The sequence below is a fragment of the Schistocerca americana genome, chromosome 9, assembly GCF_021461395.2.
Source record: "Schistocerca americana isolate TAMUIC-IGC-003095 chromosome 9, iqSchAmer2.1, whole genome shotgun sequence".
NCBI lineage: Eukaryota > Metazoa > Arthropoda > Insecta > Orthoptera > Acrididae > Schistocerca > Schistocerca americana.
Genome location: NC_060127.1, coordinates 72,354,766 through 72,373,394, shown reverse-complemented (window position 1 = coordinate 72,373,394; position 18,629 = coordinate 72,354,766). Strand labels below are relative to the sequence as shown.

General features: G+C 45.8%; 1 protein-coding gene across 1 annotated transcript in view; it reads left to right on the top strand.

Moving 5' to 3' along the window:
* The window catches only part of LOC124551352 (luciferin sulfotransferase-like), a 100,444-nt gene extending 82,092 nt beyond the window's left edge, over window positions 1-18,352 (top strand). The window contains exons 5-7 of the mRNA XM_047126383.1: window positions 3,124-3,244; window positions 11,577-11,671; window positions 17,955-18,352. Of these exons, the coding sequence (XP_046982339.1) occupies window positions 3,124-3,244; window positions 11,577-11,671; window positions 17,955-18,263 (525 nt within the window). The 3' untranslated portion in view covers window positions 18,264-18,352. The remainder of the gene's footprint in view (window positions 1-3,123; window positions 3,245-11,576; window positions 11,672-17,954) is intronic.
* Window positions 18,353-18,629: the final 277 nt, after the last annotated feature.

Here is an 18,629-nt window from a genome sequence, read left to right as displayed (position 1 = left end):
AGGATCCACCTGCCCCCTTTTGCCAACTCCGGTCGAACTCGGGCCACACGAGCTCTGAGACGTGTCAGAACTTCAACGTAAAAATTTCCGTTCACTCTCTGGCCGGGAGGGACAAATTCCTTGTGAACAAAGCCCCTAGAATCAAAGAAAACAATCAACATTCTCTTCACATTGGACCTTGATTTTCGCGACTTTTTTGTTCTCGGTTCTCCTGCTGGTTTCCGTTCCTCGCTTTGAGATTTGAGCTCCACGTCGAATTTGTAAAAGCAGGACTCGTCTCCAGTGATGGTTGAGAAAGTCCCCTCGTTCCTCTGCTTCCAACCAATCCTCACAGCACTCAACCCTCTTTGCTTTCTGTTCTGGCGTCGAGAGCTTCGGTACGATTTTCGCACACAATTTCTTCATTTCAAGTTTTTGTATCAGGATTTCGTGAACGATTGTTTTGGGGATTGACAGCTCGTCAGCAATCATTCTGACTGTCAATCTACGATCTTTAAGAACACAGGCCCGAATTCGTTCAACATTTGCATCGGAACTCGATGTCGACGGGCGTCTTGGGCGAGGGTCATCGTTCACTTCTTCTCGGCCATCCCGGAACCTTCTTAACCTCTTGTTCACGGTTGGTTCCTTCAGAGAATTGTCTCCGTAAACCTGTTTCAAACACTCAAAAATCTCACGGCCATTCTTGCCTAGCTTTGCAAGAAACTTGATGTTGATGCGCTGTTCCACAATCAGAGAGAGCTCCATGCCGACGGCAGGTGATAAAGGGTAACTGTCAACAAGCTGTCGCACACTCCCACCTTCACGCAGAGTGCTCTGACTCGAACGGAACGTTGATGGGATTGATTACAGCAGTAGTCCAACCTGGCGATGACTGCAACTTGTAACATAAAGACATTATTCAACTTTTATACGTATTTTCCGGACAAACCTCCTATATGACCTCCAGAATAGCTTCCTCAGTAGCTGGAGAATGGCGAGACCGTGGATGACCTCTGTCACGCGATGGTGGAAGGAGAGAACCAACACCCGAAGGCGCAGCTCCAGACGCCGAAACACATTTTATCTGGATGGCGTCGATTAGGATATCTAGCGGCATATTCATGAGTGGCAACACCAGCCTGGTTATCAGATGCACCAAGGAACGGAAGCATATCCACATAATCATCGTTTGTGTATGCCATACGTCTGTCACGCTGGTTTAGAGGTTTATGATGAGAAAATTCGATACGTGTACGCATGTACGTTGCAATCTGTCACGGGCGCGATACTTCTCTCGCAACTAGTCCCTGTCTGGTGGACAGCACTAACAGTATAAATACGCCGTCAGCCCTGAGCACTGTTCCACATAACGCACATCACCCCTCTGACAGATTTGGTTCTGTATGATTCATCCCGACACCGCTAATTGTGAAATGTTCAGCTTCAAATTACGTTGTTCCCTAATGGTAATAGACGATGTCACCACAATCCCATCGATAGAATAATAATAATAATAATAATAATAATAATAATAATAATAATAATGCATTGAGAAACGGACCAAACAGCATGCGTTTACCAGAATCAGTGTTGAAAGGCGTCATTAGTGGGACCATGATGATAACACATACAAATAGTAACCGAGTTTGGACATTATTCGCAAAGCACGTTCTAGTCCTACTGGTAATGAATCCAGATTCTGTTTACAGCACCGTGATGGTCGCATCCGTGTTTGGCGACATCGCAGTGAACGCTCATTGGAAGGGTGTATTCGTGATCACCATACTGGCGTATCACCCGGCGTGATGGTATGGGGTGCCATTGGTTACACGTCTCGGTCACCTCTTGTTCGCACTGACGGCACTTTGAACAGTGGACGTTACATTTCAGATATGTTACGACCCGGGGCTCCACCCTTCATTCGGTCCCTGCGATACCATACGTTTCAGCAGGATAATGCACGACCGCATGTTGCAGGTGCTGTACGGGCATTTCTGGATACAGAAAATGTTCGACTGCTGCCCTCGCCAGCACATTCTGCAGATCTCTCACCAATTGAAAACGTCTGGTCAGTGGTGGCCTAGCAACTGGCTCGCCACAATACGCCAGTCACTACTCTTGATGAACTGTGGTATCGTATTGAAGCTGCATGGACACGCTATCCAAGCTCTGTTTGATTCAATGCCCAGGCGTATCAAGGCCGTTATTACGGCCAGAGGTGGTTGTTCTGGGTACTGATTTCTCAGGATCTATGCACCCAAATTGCGTGAAAATGTAATCACATGTCAGTTCTAGTATAATATATTTGTTCGATGAATACCCGTCCCTCAGCTGCATTTCTTCTTGGCGTAGCAATTTTAATGGCCAGTAGTGTATTATAAAATAGCAACAGACTTCTGAATTTCACAGGTATTTTTCATTTTTCAATGTCTAAAGACTTTCATCACATTTACGATTATTTTTGGTGTTGCAAATCGGACTTTTGAGAAGTATCATAAATTTTCAGGTACGTAAGTTCATCATCACTGAAAACACGGTGACATACTCATACAATTTATGAATTTTTTAAATAAAATGTGGAACGTTGAAAGAGTAATGAGTTGTTACACGAATCATGTAAAAGTAACTGATGCCCCTTACAAAGCAAAACGTAGTGTTGTTGATACAAATCTGTCTGTTCTCGGTCAGAGTATTGAAATGTGATAGAAGTTAATACAATACAGGGTAGCTAACACCCATATATGAAATGTGCGTTGCATCGCTACTTGAAAAATTGAGCCGGTCTCTGTGGCCGAGCGGTTCTAGGCGCTTCAGTCCGGAATCGCGCTGCTGCTGCAGTCGCAGGTTCGAATCCTGCCTCGGGCATGGCAGCGTGTGATGTCCTTAGGTTAGTTAGGTTTAAGTAGTTCTAAGTTCTAGGCGACTGATGACCTCAGATGTTAAGTTCCATAGTGCTTAGAGCCATTTGAACCATTTGAAAAATAAAAATGAACCGTTCGATGCCCCTTCTCGACAACCTATACTGGATTATACTGTACTGCTGATAATCTTCCAACTTTGAAGGGTTATAAATCACAGGAGTATTTTTTGTCAAGGTTTTTTTATTCTGTTCATCTAATTTGCTACTGTAATGTGTTACAGATAATTTACGTGGCTCGCAACGCAAAGGATGTCGTAGTATCTTACTATTATCACCACCGCCTGTGGAATGAGTGCACATTGACGCTAGACGAGTTTGCTGAATGTTTCATGGAAAACGTAGGTAAGTAATCGGCAGTACATCCTAAGTACACAGATTAAGAAAAAAGCTAATGAAGATGTCTACTCGTACTTCTAGGCCACGAGTCTTGGCTATTTTCTAGGTAAATTTGATGCAAACCTGAGCAATTTCGCAACATGAACAGGCTGTCTATAATTAAAGTTCCAGACTGAAAACGCCGTAGAAAGAGAACCAATGCTCGGAACGACGTTAAATTTGAAGAGCATATTATTGATGCAGGGGGTAACGTCATGGAAAAAAAATAATGAAAATTTTACCAACGGATGATGCTGTAAGCGTCTTAACTTAAACAGTGCTTGACAAATGAATCACAATACAACAGCTATGGTTTGAGTTGGACATCACACCAATCGGGCAGGTCAGTGTGTATAACTGCCAAAGTCCAGAGTCAACAGTTGTGACAGTTTTAGCTAGGTAAGCCAGTCCACCACGCCTATGTCGTACCACAGCGAATTGGAAAAAATAGGTTTTTAATTGTCCTGGGGCCAAAAAATCGCATAAACAGCAAAACGACATCTGTTTCTACGAGGGTTGAATGAAAAGTAATGCCCTCACTTTCCTTAATTGAGATTGGATGGGAATAGTTTAATAAATCAAACGCAGATATAATCCTTAGAGTGCGATCTTTAATTACCGATATTCTCTTTTCCACAGAATCGCCAGCCAATACATTTCTGACAACGATGAACAAGTTTTCCAAAGCCATCACGGAAGAAGTCGATACTGTGTTTCCGCAACCACAGTCTCGCAGTTCTCTCAACATCTTCATCAGAAGCATAATGATGTTCCCCCACATCATCTTTCGTTATAGGGAACAGATGGAAGTCAGACGGTGCTAAATCTGAACTGTATGGAGGATGCCGTACGGTGGTGAGAGTCAGTCTCTGAAGTACTGCATCCGGGGTACCCATGGTGCACAGATCTTCCGATAGCCAAGCAAAGCAATAATGTGAGCCACACGTTCTTGTGAAATGCCGATAGTGCTTGCAGTTCCTCTGTGAGTGATACGACGATCGTCCTGAATCAATGTGTCAACATTTCGCTTGTGAAATTCGCTGATTGCTGTCACAGGACGTCCAACTCTTTGTTTGTCACTTGGGTCAGATGTTCCCACCTCAACATCTTTAAACTTACTCGCCCAACGATGCACAGTACTCACATCAACACAATCACCATAAACTGCTTTCATTCTCTGATGAATGTCCTTTGGGGTGACACGTTCTGCTGTCAAGAATTCAGCGGGTGCACGTTGCTTCGATCACATTGACCGACCGCCTGCACAGGGTTCCACACTTTTACATTGTAACAACACAACCGTTCAATGCTAAGGCTTCCCGACTGCGAAACCGTCGCCTGGTCAGATGAGCCCCAATTTCAGTTGGTACCAGCCGATGGCAGGGTTCGAGTGTGGCGCTGATCCCACGAAGCTTTAGTCCCAAGTTGCAAAAACGCACTGTGCAAGCTGGTGGCGGCCCCACAATGGTGTGGGCTGTGTTCACACGGAATGGACTAGGTCCTCTGGTCCACCTGAATGGTTATGTTCGGCTACTTGGAAACCATTTGCAGCCATTCATGGACTTCATGTTCCCAAACAACGTTGGAATTTTTATGGATGACAATGTGTCACATCAGTGGGCCACAACTGATCGCGATTGGCTCGAAGAACATTCTGGCAGTTCGAGCGAGTGATTTGGCAACCCATATCGCCCAACATGAATCACGTAGAACATTTGTGGGACATAATCAGGAGGTCACTTCCTGTACTAAATCATTCATCGCCAACATTGTCGCAATTATGAACGGCTATAAGAGAAAGCATGGCTCAATATTTCTGCAGGGGACTGCGGGCACTTAAAATCATAATTGAAATGATGGTGTGGTGGTGGCCCTCAACTACGTACCCTCCGACTCAGAGCTGCAGTATTAAAAGTTTTGGCTGGTTTCGTTGTCTAGGGGCTGCGATACGTAGTTGCCACATTACAGGCCAAATACTGCTGAGTGTACAGTATACGATAAGAATACATACATGAATCGAATGGCCGAATGTTCCTGTCACTCAGCAATTGCGAATTATGAATGTAACATATAAATTTATAAATGAAAAATTGTAATTAAATAAAATCTGCAGGTACTATCTTAACGACTTTAAATGATGAGTACGGTAGTAGAAGTACTTTTGAGAATGTGGTATATTTATGCAAAACACTTATTGGTGACGGTGGTGCAGCAATTAAATAAAATATAAGTTGAATAACAGGTAAACAATAGATTCCTAGTTCACGTAATTAGTTATGAAGAAGAACACAGCTGGCGAGATATTCACTTATAAAAGCGCACTACGTCTTCACTGCAGAAGCCACGGAAATCACACAAGAGCACAGGTCGGCACTCTGAAATATTTCTCTCCTCCGCGACCACGCGCAAACTGCTCCACTGTCCAAGTCTTTCCACCGACCCCGCGTCCGTCGCACCGTCGCGTCCAGCGCTTCCTGCGTCCTGTGCTGACCTCTCCATCGCGCCGCACTGTCCGAACTCCCTCGTGTCCTGTCTGGAATCGATGCTCCTCCCCAACCTCCGTATGTCTCTCGAAGTAACGAGCGTTGTGATTGGCTAGAGCGCTCCCGCCATGTCTCCAAGCCAACATCCACTCATAAACATGTTGAAACACACACCAAATACTGGATTTACATTTAAATAACTTGAAATAAAATAAATATTCCTACGGATGGGCCATAAACACTCTCTAACACACATTATTAAGTACCTAAACAAATTAAATTAAACACACATCAAAGGAACAGCAACAAAAAGTCGGTCAGTAGCCTAATGTGTCTGTGCTTTCTAAAACACAGTAAATATTTAACCAATTTCTTCATGAATAGTGTATATCGGATATAAACAAAGACACGCCGGTTGGGTTGGCCGAGCGGTTCCAGGCACTACAGTCTGGAACCGCGCGACCGCTACAGTCGGAGGTTAGAATCCTGCCTCGGACATTGGTGTGTGTGATGTCCTTAGGTTAGTTAGGTTTAAGTAGTTCTAAGTTCTAGGGGACTGATGACCTCAGAAAATAAGTCCCATAGTGCTCAAAGCCATTTCACCCATAACCAAAGACATAGACGAATAAATATATTTATAAGCATGCTGCTACCGTTTTTTCGTGTAACTGTGGAGTACTTATGCCCTGACGCGATCGATAGTCATTGGCACTTTGACCTCCAATAACCCATGTACTATTCAAGTTACATGCATGTAACTTATACCAATTTAGGTTTATACTAATAGCTTTCTAAAGACAAGTCGATCGACGAAATGGGATGAAGCGTTTAGATTTCGGAAATTCGTTGCTGGGTGTTACTTGTATAATTTATCGTCAGATACTAAACTTTAAACTAATAAAGATATTGGAAATCTGATTACACCATCAGAATCGTCGTGCAAATAATGGTCATGTTGAAAGGTCTCTGTTGGATTCCTTTCATGTTGATTTTTTGAATCTGTTGTCATTTACGGCATAAATTCCTCTTCTAAATTAACTGTGGCGTTTCTGACTATCTGGGAGGAGACTGAGTAGTGGAACGTGTTACTTTTACACATAAACAAGAACGATCTGTCACACTACTACACTTTAAAACACAGTTTATATGTAATTCATGTCACACAGTCTCATACGGACCTACATCCGCTTTCTTTTACATACTGTATATGATAGATGCTGTCATCCCCCTTCCCTTCTGTGTGAGAGGATGAATGAGCAAATGTATTTCTAGTTGCATGCCTCAGGGTAGCAGACAAGCCTGTCTGCTAGAGAACAGTAGGACCAACGTCGGAACAGGTAGCTACGCTTTCTAAAAGCAAAGAGATTTCTATCCTTAGTATGGTCCTGTCCGTCTCTTGTCATGTTGGTATAGGAAGCTGCCCCTCTGGCCACTTCCGTTTGTATTTGTGAGCCACCCTCAGAAAGGGACCAGGTCAGTCTGCCCGTGGCGAGCGTCTGAAGTGGTAAGATCTCCGGCTAAGCACGTGTCTGCTAAGTCCATAGGACAATGGATTTCTTAAGCTCAGCCTAACTGAAAATTTAATCACCTTTATTTCAGGTTTAGCTCTAAAATATCTAATGTTATCTTAAATTGCAGCGCAGTGTAATTCTCGTGTGAAGTTCAGAATATATTCCGGTAGTTGGTTTGTCACTACTTTGTGAGTAAAGTGAAACCACGTGTTGATCAGTAACTCTAACTAAGATCATCAATCTTAAATGCGAATGTGCGTGAGATTATAACGTCTCGTCTTGACAGTATTTTTCAATATAGCAACTTTTCTTTGTGTTCAACCCAAGTGGGGTGTACTTTGTGAGACCACTATCACGTGCTTATATAATTGTTTGACCCATCAGGTTAATAGTAAGACGATAGTAACCAGTTCGAGGTTTTTCTTTTGTAAATTGCTTTGCGATCTAATTTATTTTAATTATCAAAATTATTGTGGAGTTACACTCTTTGTGTAAACCAAGTTCACCACGTGAAGCATGTGGTGTAAGCATCAAAGTAGCCCTCAGCTATTCTTTTCGCGAAGATTTCACAAAGAGTTAATATGAATTTAGTATACCAGTGTGTGGTAATTACATGACGGACAGGATTGTGCTACGAACGTAACTTCTTTGGGTGAAAATTGAATCGGTTGGTAGTGGTTAACTTTCTCTTGCAGATGTTTCAACGTTCTTAGTGTGTTGTTTTATGAATGCAGTGTTGTATGCAGTCTCCCAATCTTGGCTCCATATTTGATGTGTTCCGTAAGATTGCAATCTCACATTTTCACAATCCTAAACAAGGCACCAGTTTAGTTAGGAATCAAGTTTAATATGCTGAAATTTCAATGATCAATGTTAAAATAAATTTCCAAATATAAATTGATTTATTTCATTTTATTTAAATTATCTTTTATATATATATCACCGGTTGTCGTATGACTATTAAAAGATTATAATTAATGTTAGTCTGGTTGAGAATTTGGTAAGCTAGACTGGATACCTGGTGAAACAGTTGCGCACTAATGCAAGGTTTACTTCCCCAGACAGCTCGCAGCTTTTAACCCACATTTATGGTCTTGTCTATCAGTTCCGCATACACCACAAATTAAAGTAACAACGTTATAATGTATATGTTTCTTTTTGAGGTATCATGATTCATCTGGCTACTATTAATTTCTATACGAATTGTGAAATGACTGCCATTAAGGTCTCACAAAGTCCGCCCTCTTTGGCACTCCCGGCGTGTCTCCTCCACCTACACAGCTTCACCATGGAATTCCCAGCCGTGTGGTCCTGCCGTTGTGTGGCATCACGCGGTTGCTAAGTTAAGGTTCGGCACCACGTGGCTGCTGGTGGGCCGCGACTCGCCCAGAGTTCAAATGGTTCAAATGGCTCTGAGCACTATGGGACTTAACATCTTAGGTCATCAGTCCCCTAGAACCTAGAACTACTTAAACCTAACTAACCTAAGGACACCACACACGTCCATGCCCAAGGCAGGATTCGAACCTGCGACCGTAGCGGTCACGCGGTTCCAGACTGAAGCGCCTAGAACCGCACGGCCACGCCGGCCGGCTCGCCGAGAGGCCCTAGCTCAGCCACGCTGACTCTGAACTTGGAATATTTTCAGGGCGCTACGACTCGCCGGTTTCGTCACAGGACTTCCAACGACTTGTTGAGTTCATGCCACGACTCTCCACTAAGCCGGGCAAAAGGAGACCCAAGGACGTATCCCATGATTTCTGCCACGTCAGTGAAGCTAGAACAATATTTCCGCAATTAATTGATAACCTCTGTAGTGAAATTTAGTGAGCTCACTGGCGCCGTAAGCTAGCAACATGCGAAATATGAACATATTTCAGAGTTGGTCTTCTTTAGGGTGAATCTGCTGATCTACTGATGGCTTTTTGCTGAAATCCCCTCGGCAGTTTATCACGCGGTTAGATCTGTTCGTGTAGCGTAGCGCGCACAGCGATACCTTTAGGGACATGGACCAAGCGAGGTGCTCCACTGGATAGTACATTGGACTGGCATTCGGGAGGACGACAGTTCAAACACGTCTCCGGCCATCCAGATTTAAGTTTCCGTGATTTTCCTAAATCGCTCCAGACAAATGCTGGGATTTTCCTTTGAAAGGCCGGCCGGGATGGCCGAGCAGTTCTAGGCGCTACGGTCTTGAACCGCGCGACGGCCACGGTCGCAGGTTCGAATCCTGCCTCGGGCATGGATGTGTGTGATGTCCTTAGGTTAGGTTTAAGTAGTTCTAAGTTCTAGGGGACTGATGACCTCAGAAGTTAAGTCCCATAGTGCTCAGAGCCATTTGAACCTTTGAAAGGACACAGCATATTTCTTTCCCCATCCTTGACACAATCCAAGCTTGTAGCTTGTGCTTCGTCTCCAATGTCAATCTCGACGGGGCGTTAAACCCACTCCTCATTCCTTTTTCCTTTCGTGGGACGCGGACGTAGGCTGGGAGCAGTTCTGCGGTGGACTAATGACCGTCATTCTGGTACACCGGTTCCCCACGGTCGTTTAGGCAAAGGGTGGGCTGCTACCAAAACGCTAACTGAATACATACGATACACGAACAGCTGCAACACGATAACACAAGAGACAAAGTTCACACGATTCATGGCCAGATGGCATCCTATCCTTAGGTTCATTGACCACTACGGCACACGACCAAAAAGTTAAACAAAAATAAATTTTGCCAAATCGTGAAAAAAGCGGATCGTGTGCTAGACGGAATAGACGCTAAAGAAAAGTGTGAAAGACTGCATCGTACGTTCGTTTTAGGGTGTAAGGGATGTCATACACTACTGGCCATTAAAATTGCTACACCACGAAGATGACGTGCTACAGACGCGAAACTTAACCGACAGGAAGAAGATGCTGTGATATTCAAATGATTAGCTTTTCAGAGCATTCACACAAGGTTGGCGCCGGTGCCGACACATACAACGTGCTGACATAAGGAAAGTTTCCCACCGATTTCTCATACACAAACAGCAGTTGACCCGCGTTGCCTGGTGAAAAGTTGTTGAAATGCCTCGTGTAAGGAGGAGAAATGCGTACCATCACGTTTCCGACTTTGATAAAGGTCGGATTGTAGCCTATCGCGGTTGCGGCTTATCGCATCGCGACATTGCTGCTCGTGTTGCTAGAGATCCAATGACTGTTAGCACAATATCGAATCGGTGGGTTCAAGAGAGTAATAGGGAACGCCGTGCTGTATCCCAATGGCCTCGTATCACTAGCAGTCGAGATGACAGGCATCTTATCCGCATGGCTGTAATGGATCGTGCAGCCACGTCTCGATCCCTGAGTCAACAGATGGGGACGTTTGCAAGAGAACAACCATCTGCACGAACAGTTCGACGACATTTGCAGCAACATGGACTATCAGCTCGGAGACCGTGGGTGGGGTTACCCTTGAGGCTGCATCACAGACAGGAGCGTCTGCGATGGTGTACTCAACGACGAACCTGGGTGCACGAATGGCAAAACGTCATTTTTTCGGATGAATTCAGGTTCTGTTTACAGCACCATGCTGGTCGCGTCCGTGTTTGGCGTCATCGCGGTGAACGCACATTGGAAGCGTGTATTCGTCATCGCCATGCTGGCGATTCACCCGGCGCGATTGTATGGGGTGCCATTGGTTACACGCCTCGGTCACCTTTGTTCGCATTGACGGCACTTAAATCAGTGGACGTTACATTTCATATGTGTTACGACCCGTGGCTGTACCCTTCATTCGATCCCTGCGAAACCCTACATTTCAGCAGGATAATGCACGACCGCATGATGCAGGTCCTGTGCGGGCCTTTCTGGGTACAGAAAATGTTCGATTGCTGCCCCGGCCAGCACATTCTCCAGATCTCTCACCAATAGTAAACGTCTGGTCAATGGTGGCCGAGCAACTGGTTCGTCACAATACGCCAGTCACTACTCTTGATGAACTGTGGTATTGTGTTGAAGCTGCATGTACACGCCATCCAAGTTCTGTTTGACTCAATGCCCAGACGTATCAAGGCCGTTATTACGGCCAGAGGTGGTTGTTCTGGGTACTGATTTCTCGGGATCTATGCTCCCAAATTGCGTGAAAATGTAATCACATGTCAGTTCTAGTATAATATATTTGTCCAATGACTACCCGTTTATCATCTGCATTTCTTCTTGGTGTAGAAATTTTAATGGCCAGTAGTGTACTTTTAAAAGACTTTATATGAAATTGCTGCTTTACTATTTCATTCTATTCGTGGTATGTTCTTTTGCTTCATGTTCCAGTTTCGTACCTGCCTTTCTGGGACCACATCCTCGCATTCTGGCGGCTGAGGAATGAACCAAACATCCTGTTCTACAGTTACGAGGATATGAAAACCGTACGTACATATGTACATATTATGCACCAGAGAAAATAACATATGAAGAGAGACACAACATAGACGGAAGAAATCTTTTTTTTCCTTTCAGAAGAACTCTTTCTTCGTCCTTCTCACTACATATAAAGACAATCAGGTTGTCAACTAACGTTGCCCACAACAAAGAATTTTGAAACTCACCATTTATCTAAACAAATCTGCTACGATGGCGCGAGTGCGTCTCTTTCTGCGTGAGCTTAGTTTAGCACACACCAGGAGAAGACAACTTAATTCCCGTCTGCACTCTTCATTCATGTAAGACAACTGATAAAGAGATGGCACCGGAGATAAGATTGCTCTAGTAAGCGACTAATCCGTGGTAAAGGATACCTGGCGAGGAAAATAAAGATGACGACGGCAGATAAAACATGGAAACTACATGGAAAGTTATATACGCTGCAGGGTCCACCTTTGCAAAATACAACTATTTACGCTTTTGCTTTTATTCCCGAAACATATCTGAACACAGCTGCGTCATCTTCTGTGCGTGCTGTTTATCGATAGATACGTAATTCTATTCGGGGTGCTGCATCAGTGAAAGCATTGAAATACACTGAAGCGCCATAGAAATTGGCACACGCATCCGTATTCAGATACAGGGGCATGAAGACAGGCAGAATACGGCGCTGAAGTCTACAACGCTGAATGAGAGAACAAGTGTCTGTAGCAGTTGTTAGATCGGTTACTGCTGCTACAATGGACGGTTACCAAGATTTAAGTGTTATAGTCGGCGCATGAGCGATGGGAGACAGCATCTCCGAGGGAGCGATGAAGTGTATTTTCCCGTACGACCATTCCACGAGCGTACCGTGAATATCAGGAATCTTGCAAAACATCAAATCTCCGACATCGCTGCGGACGGAAAAAGATCCTGCAAGAACGGGACCAACAACGACTGAAGAGAATCGTTCAACGTGACATAAGTGCAACCCTTCCACAAATTGCTGCAGATTTCAATGCTGGGCCATCAACAAGTGTCAGCGTGCGAACCATTCAACGAAACATCATCGATATGGGATTTCGGGACCGAATTCCCACTTTTGTACGCTTGATGACTGCACGACACAAAGCTTTACGCCTCGACTGGGCCCGTCAACATCGACATTGGACTGTTGATGACGGGAAGAATGTTGCCTGGTCGGACGAGTCTAGTTTCAGATTGTATCGACCGGATGGACGTGTACGGGTGTGGAGACATCCTCATGAATCCATGAACCCTGCATGTCAGCAGGGGACCGTTCAAGATGGTGGAGGCTCTGTAATTGTGTGGGGCGTATGCAGTTGGTGTGATATGGGACCCCTGATACGTCTAGATTCGACTCTGACAGGTAACACATACGTAAGCACCCTGTCTGATCACTTGCATCCATTCATGTCCATTCTGCATTACGATGGACCTGGGCAATTCCAACAGGACAATGCGACACCCTACACGTCCAGAATTGCTACAGAGTGGCTCCAGGAACTCTCTTCTGAGTTTGAACTCGCCAGGCATAAACATTATTGAGCGTTTCTGGGATGCCTTTGCAATGTGCTGTTCAGAAGAGATCTCCACTCCCTCGTACTCTTACAGATTTATGGACAGCCCTGCAAGATTCGTGGTGTCAATTCCCTCCCGCACTATTCCAGACATTATTCGTGTTGCGGCACTTCTGCTTGCTCGCGGGGGCCTACACGATATTAGGTAAGTGTACCAGTTTCTTTGGCTTTTCACTATACGTTTCGCGGGTGATTTAATTAATCGTGGTGATGTTTTCAACCTCGATAAAATGTGGAATTTGGCAGTGCTAATAGTTAGCCCTCATAGACAACAGCACTGTCCCCTTTGTCAACCATAATTTGACACACATCCTCTACAGAGGGCGCAACGGTAGCGTATGAGGTGTGTTCAAAAAGTGACGGCATTTTTTTTGATTTCGCTGGCTTTCCCATATTTTTATATCTTGTTGGTACACGTATTCCTGATGTACGTTTGTATTTTCATCTGTTTTGAATATTTAATTTATTGTTGACATTCGGAAAGGTTCGAGTCTCGGTCCGGCACACAGTTTTAATCTGACAGGAAGTTTCATATCAGCGCACACTCCACTGCAGAGTGAAAATCTCATTCTGGAAACATCCCCCAGGCTGTGGCAAAGCCATGTCTCCGCAATATCCTTTCTTTCAGGAGTGCTAGTTCTGCAAGGTTCGCAGGAGAGCTTCTGTGAAGTTTGGAAGGTAGGAGACGAGGTACTGGCAGAAGTAAAGCTGTGAGGACGGGGCGTGAGTCGTGCTTGGGTAGCTCAGTTGGTAGAGCACTTGCCCGCGAAAGACAAAGGTCCCGAGTTCGAGCCTCGGTCCGGCACACAGTTTTAAACTACCAGGAAGTTTCATATCAGCGCACACTTCGCTGCAGAGTTAAAATCTCATTATGACTGCCTGCTTGATAGCTTGTCAGTCCATCTTTGGAACGAAGTACTTCACTGATTCTGTGCGCCAGGCTCCAACAATTCGTTGGTACTTTTGTGGAGGTATGTGGTATTAGATGTTTACGCACAGATCACATAATTCGCGTAAATAACGGGCCGGTAATTTGCGTATGCGGTGACGGCGCCCGATAGTGACCCAGATGGGTTTCACAGCATTTACATCAGGCGTATTTAGTAGCGGAGACATCAACGTGAGTTCACGATAGTGCTCCTCAAACTACTGTAGCACTGTTCTGGCTCCGAGACACTGACAAAATGAATCGCCGTCGGGGAAGACATCAAGCATGAAAGGATGCTGCTGGTTCGCAGCCATCAGCGTGTCTTCGATTACTACCACAGGTCCCATGCAAGCACAGAAGAATGTCTCAAGTATCCCACCAGTCTGTGTCCCTGGCGCGCAACGCATTTCTGAGGCGCCATTCACCTCTTGACGGCGTTTTTGGAGACGACCATCCACCAAATCCAGAAAAAATGCGATTCACCCCGAAGATCCGATATATTTCAATTGATCAACGCTTACGGTCTATCCGATAACATATGCGGTTGGACAGAAAGTTTTCTAACAGACGGGAAGCAGTATGTCCTCCTGAACGGGTGACTTCAACAGAAACAACCGTAACTTCAGGTGTGCCCCAGGGCAGCGTAATAGATCCTCTGCTTTTTACGATTTACATAAATGATCTGGTTGATGGTACTGACAGCGGCCTTAGACTGTTTGCCAATGATACTGTAGTCTACAGGAAAGTAGTGTCACACGAAAGTTGTGAACAAATCAATGAGGATTTGCAGAAAATAAATGCGTGGTGTAATGACTGGCAGTTATATCTCAATATTAGTAAGTGTAACTTACTGCGTGTAACGAGGCGAAAATCCCCATTAATGTACGAGTACAAAGTAAATGCCCAGTCTTTGGAAGCGGTAACGACCGTCAAGTATTTGGGTGTGACTATTCGAAATGATCTCAAGTGGAATGATCAGATAACACAAGTAACGGGTAAGGAGAACTCTAGATTACGTTTTATGGGTAGAATCCTGAAGCGATGCAGTCCTTCAACAAAGGAAATAGCTTACAATACGTTAGTTCGTCCACTCTTGGAGTACTGTTCGTCTGTATGGGACCCTTGCCAGTTGGGTCTGATTCAAGAGATTGAGAAGAAGAGAGGCAAGATTCGTGACTGGCACATTTAGCCATCGCGAGAGCGTTACAAATCTCATAGAAAGTTTGGAGTGAGGCACACTTGCAGATAGACGGCGCGCTAAACAGAAGGGGCTGCTCACTAAATTCGGAGATCCGATATTCACCGCGGATATAGAGCATATATTATTACCACAAACTTTCAAATCGCGCAATGATCACCATTAAAAGATAAGGGAAATTAGAGCTCGTACTGAGGCGTTCAGACAGTCGTTTTTCCACCGGGCGATCCGCGAGTGGAACAGAGGGGGGGAAATATGACTTTGGCGCGAATTTTGCCCTCCGCCACACACCGCTAGGTGGCTAGCGGTGTATATATGTAGATGTAGAATCCCGATGGTCCCATGCCTACTGCACTCGTAACTGACGATGTCGTTGTGACGACATGTGATCACGTAGGGGTAGTCTGCTACGAAGATTCATGTTCAAGAAATGTACGATGAAAGGTGTGCTCCGAAACACTAGTGCGTGCCCCAACATTGTGCTCTTTCGGCAGAAACACGACAGATCACCATCGGCCCAACTTTACAGAGCAGACAACCTTCGAAGCCCACGTTCTGTTAACAACTGAGGTCATCAGTTCCGTAGACTCAGAACGACTTAAACCTATCTAACGTAAGGACATCACACACATCCATGCCAGAGGAAGGATTCGAGCTTGCGACCGTAGCGGCAGCGCGGTTCCGGACTGAAGCGCCTAGAACCTCTCGGCCACAAACCCCGCACTTGTTGATGGCCCAGCGTTGAAATCTACAGCAATTTGCGGAAGGCTTGCACTTCGGTAACGTTGAACGATTCTCTTCAGTCGTCGTTGGTCCCGTTCCTGCAGGGTCGTTTTCCGGCCGCAGCGATGCCGCAGATTTCATGTTTTACCGGATTTCTGATATTCACGGTACACCCGTGAAATGGCCGTACGGGAAAATCCCCGCGTCATCGCTGCCTCGGAGATGATATGACCCATCGTTCGTGTGCCGACTATAACACCACGCTTAAATCTTGACGATTTTCCATTGTAGCAACAGTAACCGATCTAACAACTGCGCCAGACACTTGTCTTATATAGGCCTTGCCGATCGCAGCGCCTTATTCTGCCTGTTTACATACACCACTGGCCATTAAAATTGGTACACCAAGAAGAAAAATATTATACTAGACTGAGATGTGATTACATTTTCAAGCAATTTGGTTGCATAGATCCTGAGAAATCGGTACCCACAACAACCAACTCTGGCCGTCATAACGGCCTTGATACGCCTGGGCATTGAGTCAGAGCTTGGATGGCGTGTACAGGTACAGCTGCCCATGCAGCTTCAACACGATATTACAGTTCATCAAGAGTAGTGACTGGCGTATTATGACGAACCAGTTGCTCGGCCACCATTGACCAGACGTTTTCAATTGGTGAGAGATTTGGTGAATGTGCTGGCCAGGGCAGAAGTCGAACATTATCTGTATCCAGAAAGGCCCTTACTGGTCCTGCAACATGCGGTCATGCATTATCCCGCTGAAATGTAGGGTTTCGTAGGGATCGAATGAAAGGTAGAGCCACGGGTCGTAACACATCTAAAATGTAACGTCCACTGTTGCAAGTGCCATCAATGCGAACAGAGGTGACCGAGACGTGTAACCAATGGCACCCCATACCATCACGCCGGGTGATACGCCAGCATGGCGATGACGAATACACTCTTCCAATGTGCGTTCACCGCGATGTTGCCAAACATGGATGCGACCGTCATGATGCTGTAAACAGAACCTGGATTCATCCGAAAAAATGAAGTTTTGCCATTCGTGCACTCAGGTTCGTCGCTGAGTACACCATCGCAGGCGCTCCTGTCTATGATGCAGCGTCAAGGGTAACGGCAGCCACGGTCTCCAAGCTGATAGTCCATGCTGCTGCAAAGTCGTCGAACTGTTCGTGCGGATGGTGATGTCTTGCAGACGTCCCCATCTGTTGACTCAGGGATCGAGACGTGGCTCCATGATCCGTTACAGCCATGCGGATAAGATGCCTGTCATCTCGACTGCTAGTGATTTGAGGCCGTTGGGAACCAGCACGGCGTTCCGTATTACCCTCCTGAACCCGCCGATTCCATATTCTGCTAACAGTCATTGAATCTCGACCAACGTGAGCAGCAGTGTCGCTATACGATAAGCCGCAATCGCGATATGCTACAATCCGACCTTTATCAAAGCCGGAAACGTGATGGTAAGCATTCCACCTCCTTACACGAGGCATCACAACAACGTTTGACCAGGCAATGCTGGTCAACTGCTGTTTGTGTATCAGAAAACGGTTGGAAACTTTCCCCATGTCAGCTCGTTGTAGGTGTCGCCACCGGTGCCAACCTTGTGTGAATGCTCTGAAAAGCTAATTATTGTATTTTACAGCGTCTTCTTCCTGTCGGTTAAATTTCGCGTCTGTAGCACGTCATCTTCGTGGTGTAGCATTGTTAATGGGCATCAGTGTATATCTGTGTTGGAATACGCATGCCTATACCAGGTTCTTTGTCGCTTCAGTGTAAATAGCACTGTGGCGAGGTTCCCACGAAGCTATACGGGTGTACGTCTGACCTTGCAGGACCTGGCTGCCGTGGTGCGCAAGGTGGCGGACTTCCTGGAGAGGCCCGTGCCGGCCGAGAAACTGCCGCAGCTGCTGGACCACCTCAGCTTCCAGAAGATGCGCGATAACCGCGCCGTCAACTTCGAGGGCCTGGTGGACGACCAGCGCGTGGGGGTCGGACTGCGGCCCACCTCGGCTGACCAGACCTTCATGCGCAGCGGCAAGGTGGGCGACGGCCGCTCCAGGCTCTCCCCGGAGATCCAGCAGCGGGTCGACGCCTGGACGCGTGCCTACCTCGAGGGCTCCGGATACGATGGGCCACTCTGACACCGGCCGACGTTATCCTCACAACGCCTCCAGCCTTTCACCCTCTCCTATGTACATTAACAAACCCAAATAAAACTATTTTCTGTAAACAGTGGTGCACAGATTCAATATACGTAAAGAACGGTGTCATGAAACTACCAGAAGATGGCTTAACTTGCGGACAGAATTAGATCTAACCTCGTGCAAGAAACCATTACACCACACAGTCCTGTATGAGCGACCACAATTAAAATGCCAAAACTACACCTCCCATCGGACAGTAACGAGAGGAGGAGGAAAGATCACTGTCTTCAATTACACCGGTGCCAGGGACAGGAATCCCGGCCGCCGGAGGCCACAAGGCAGAAGAGACGCCGGTTACGCAAA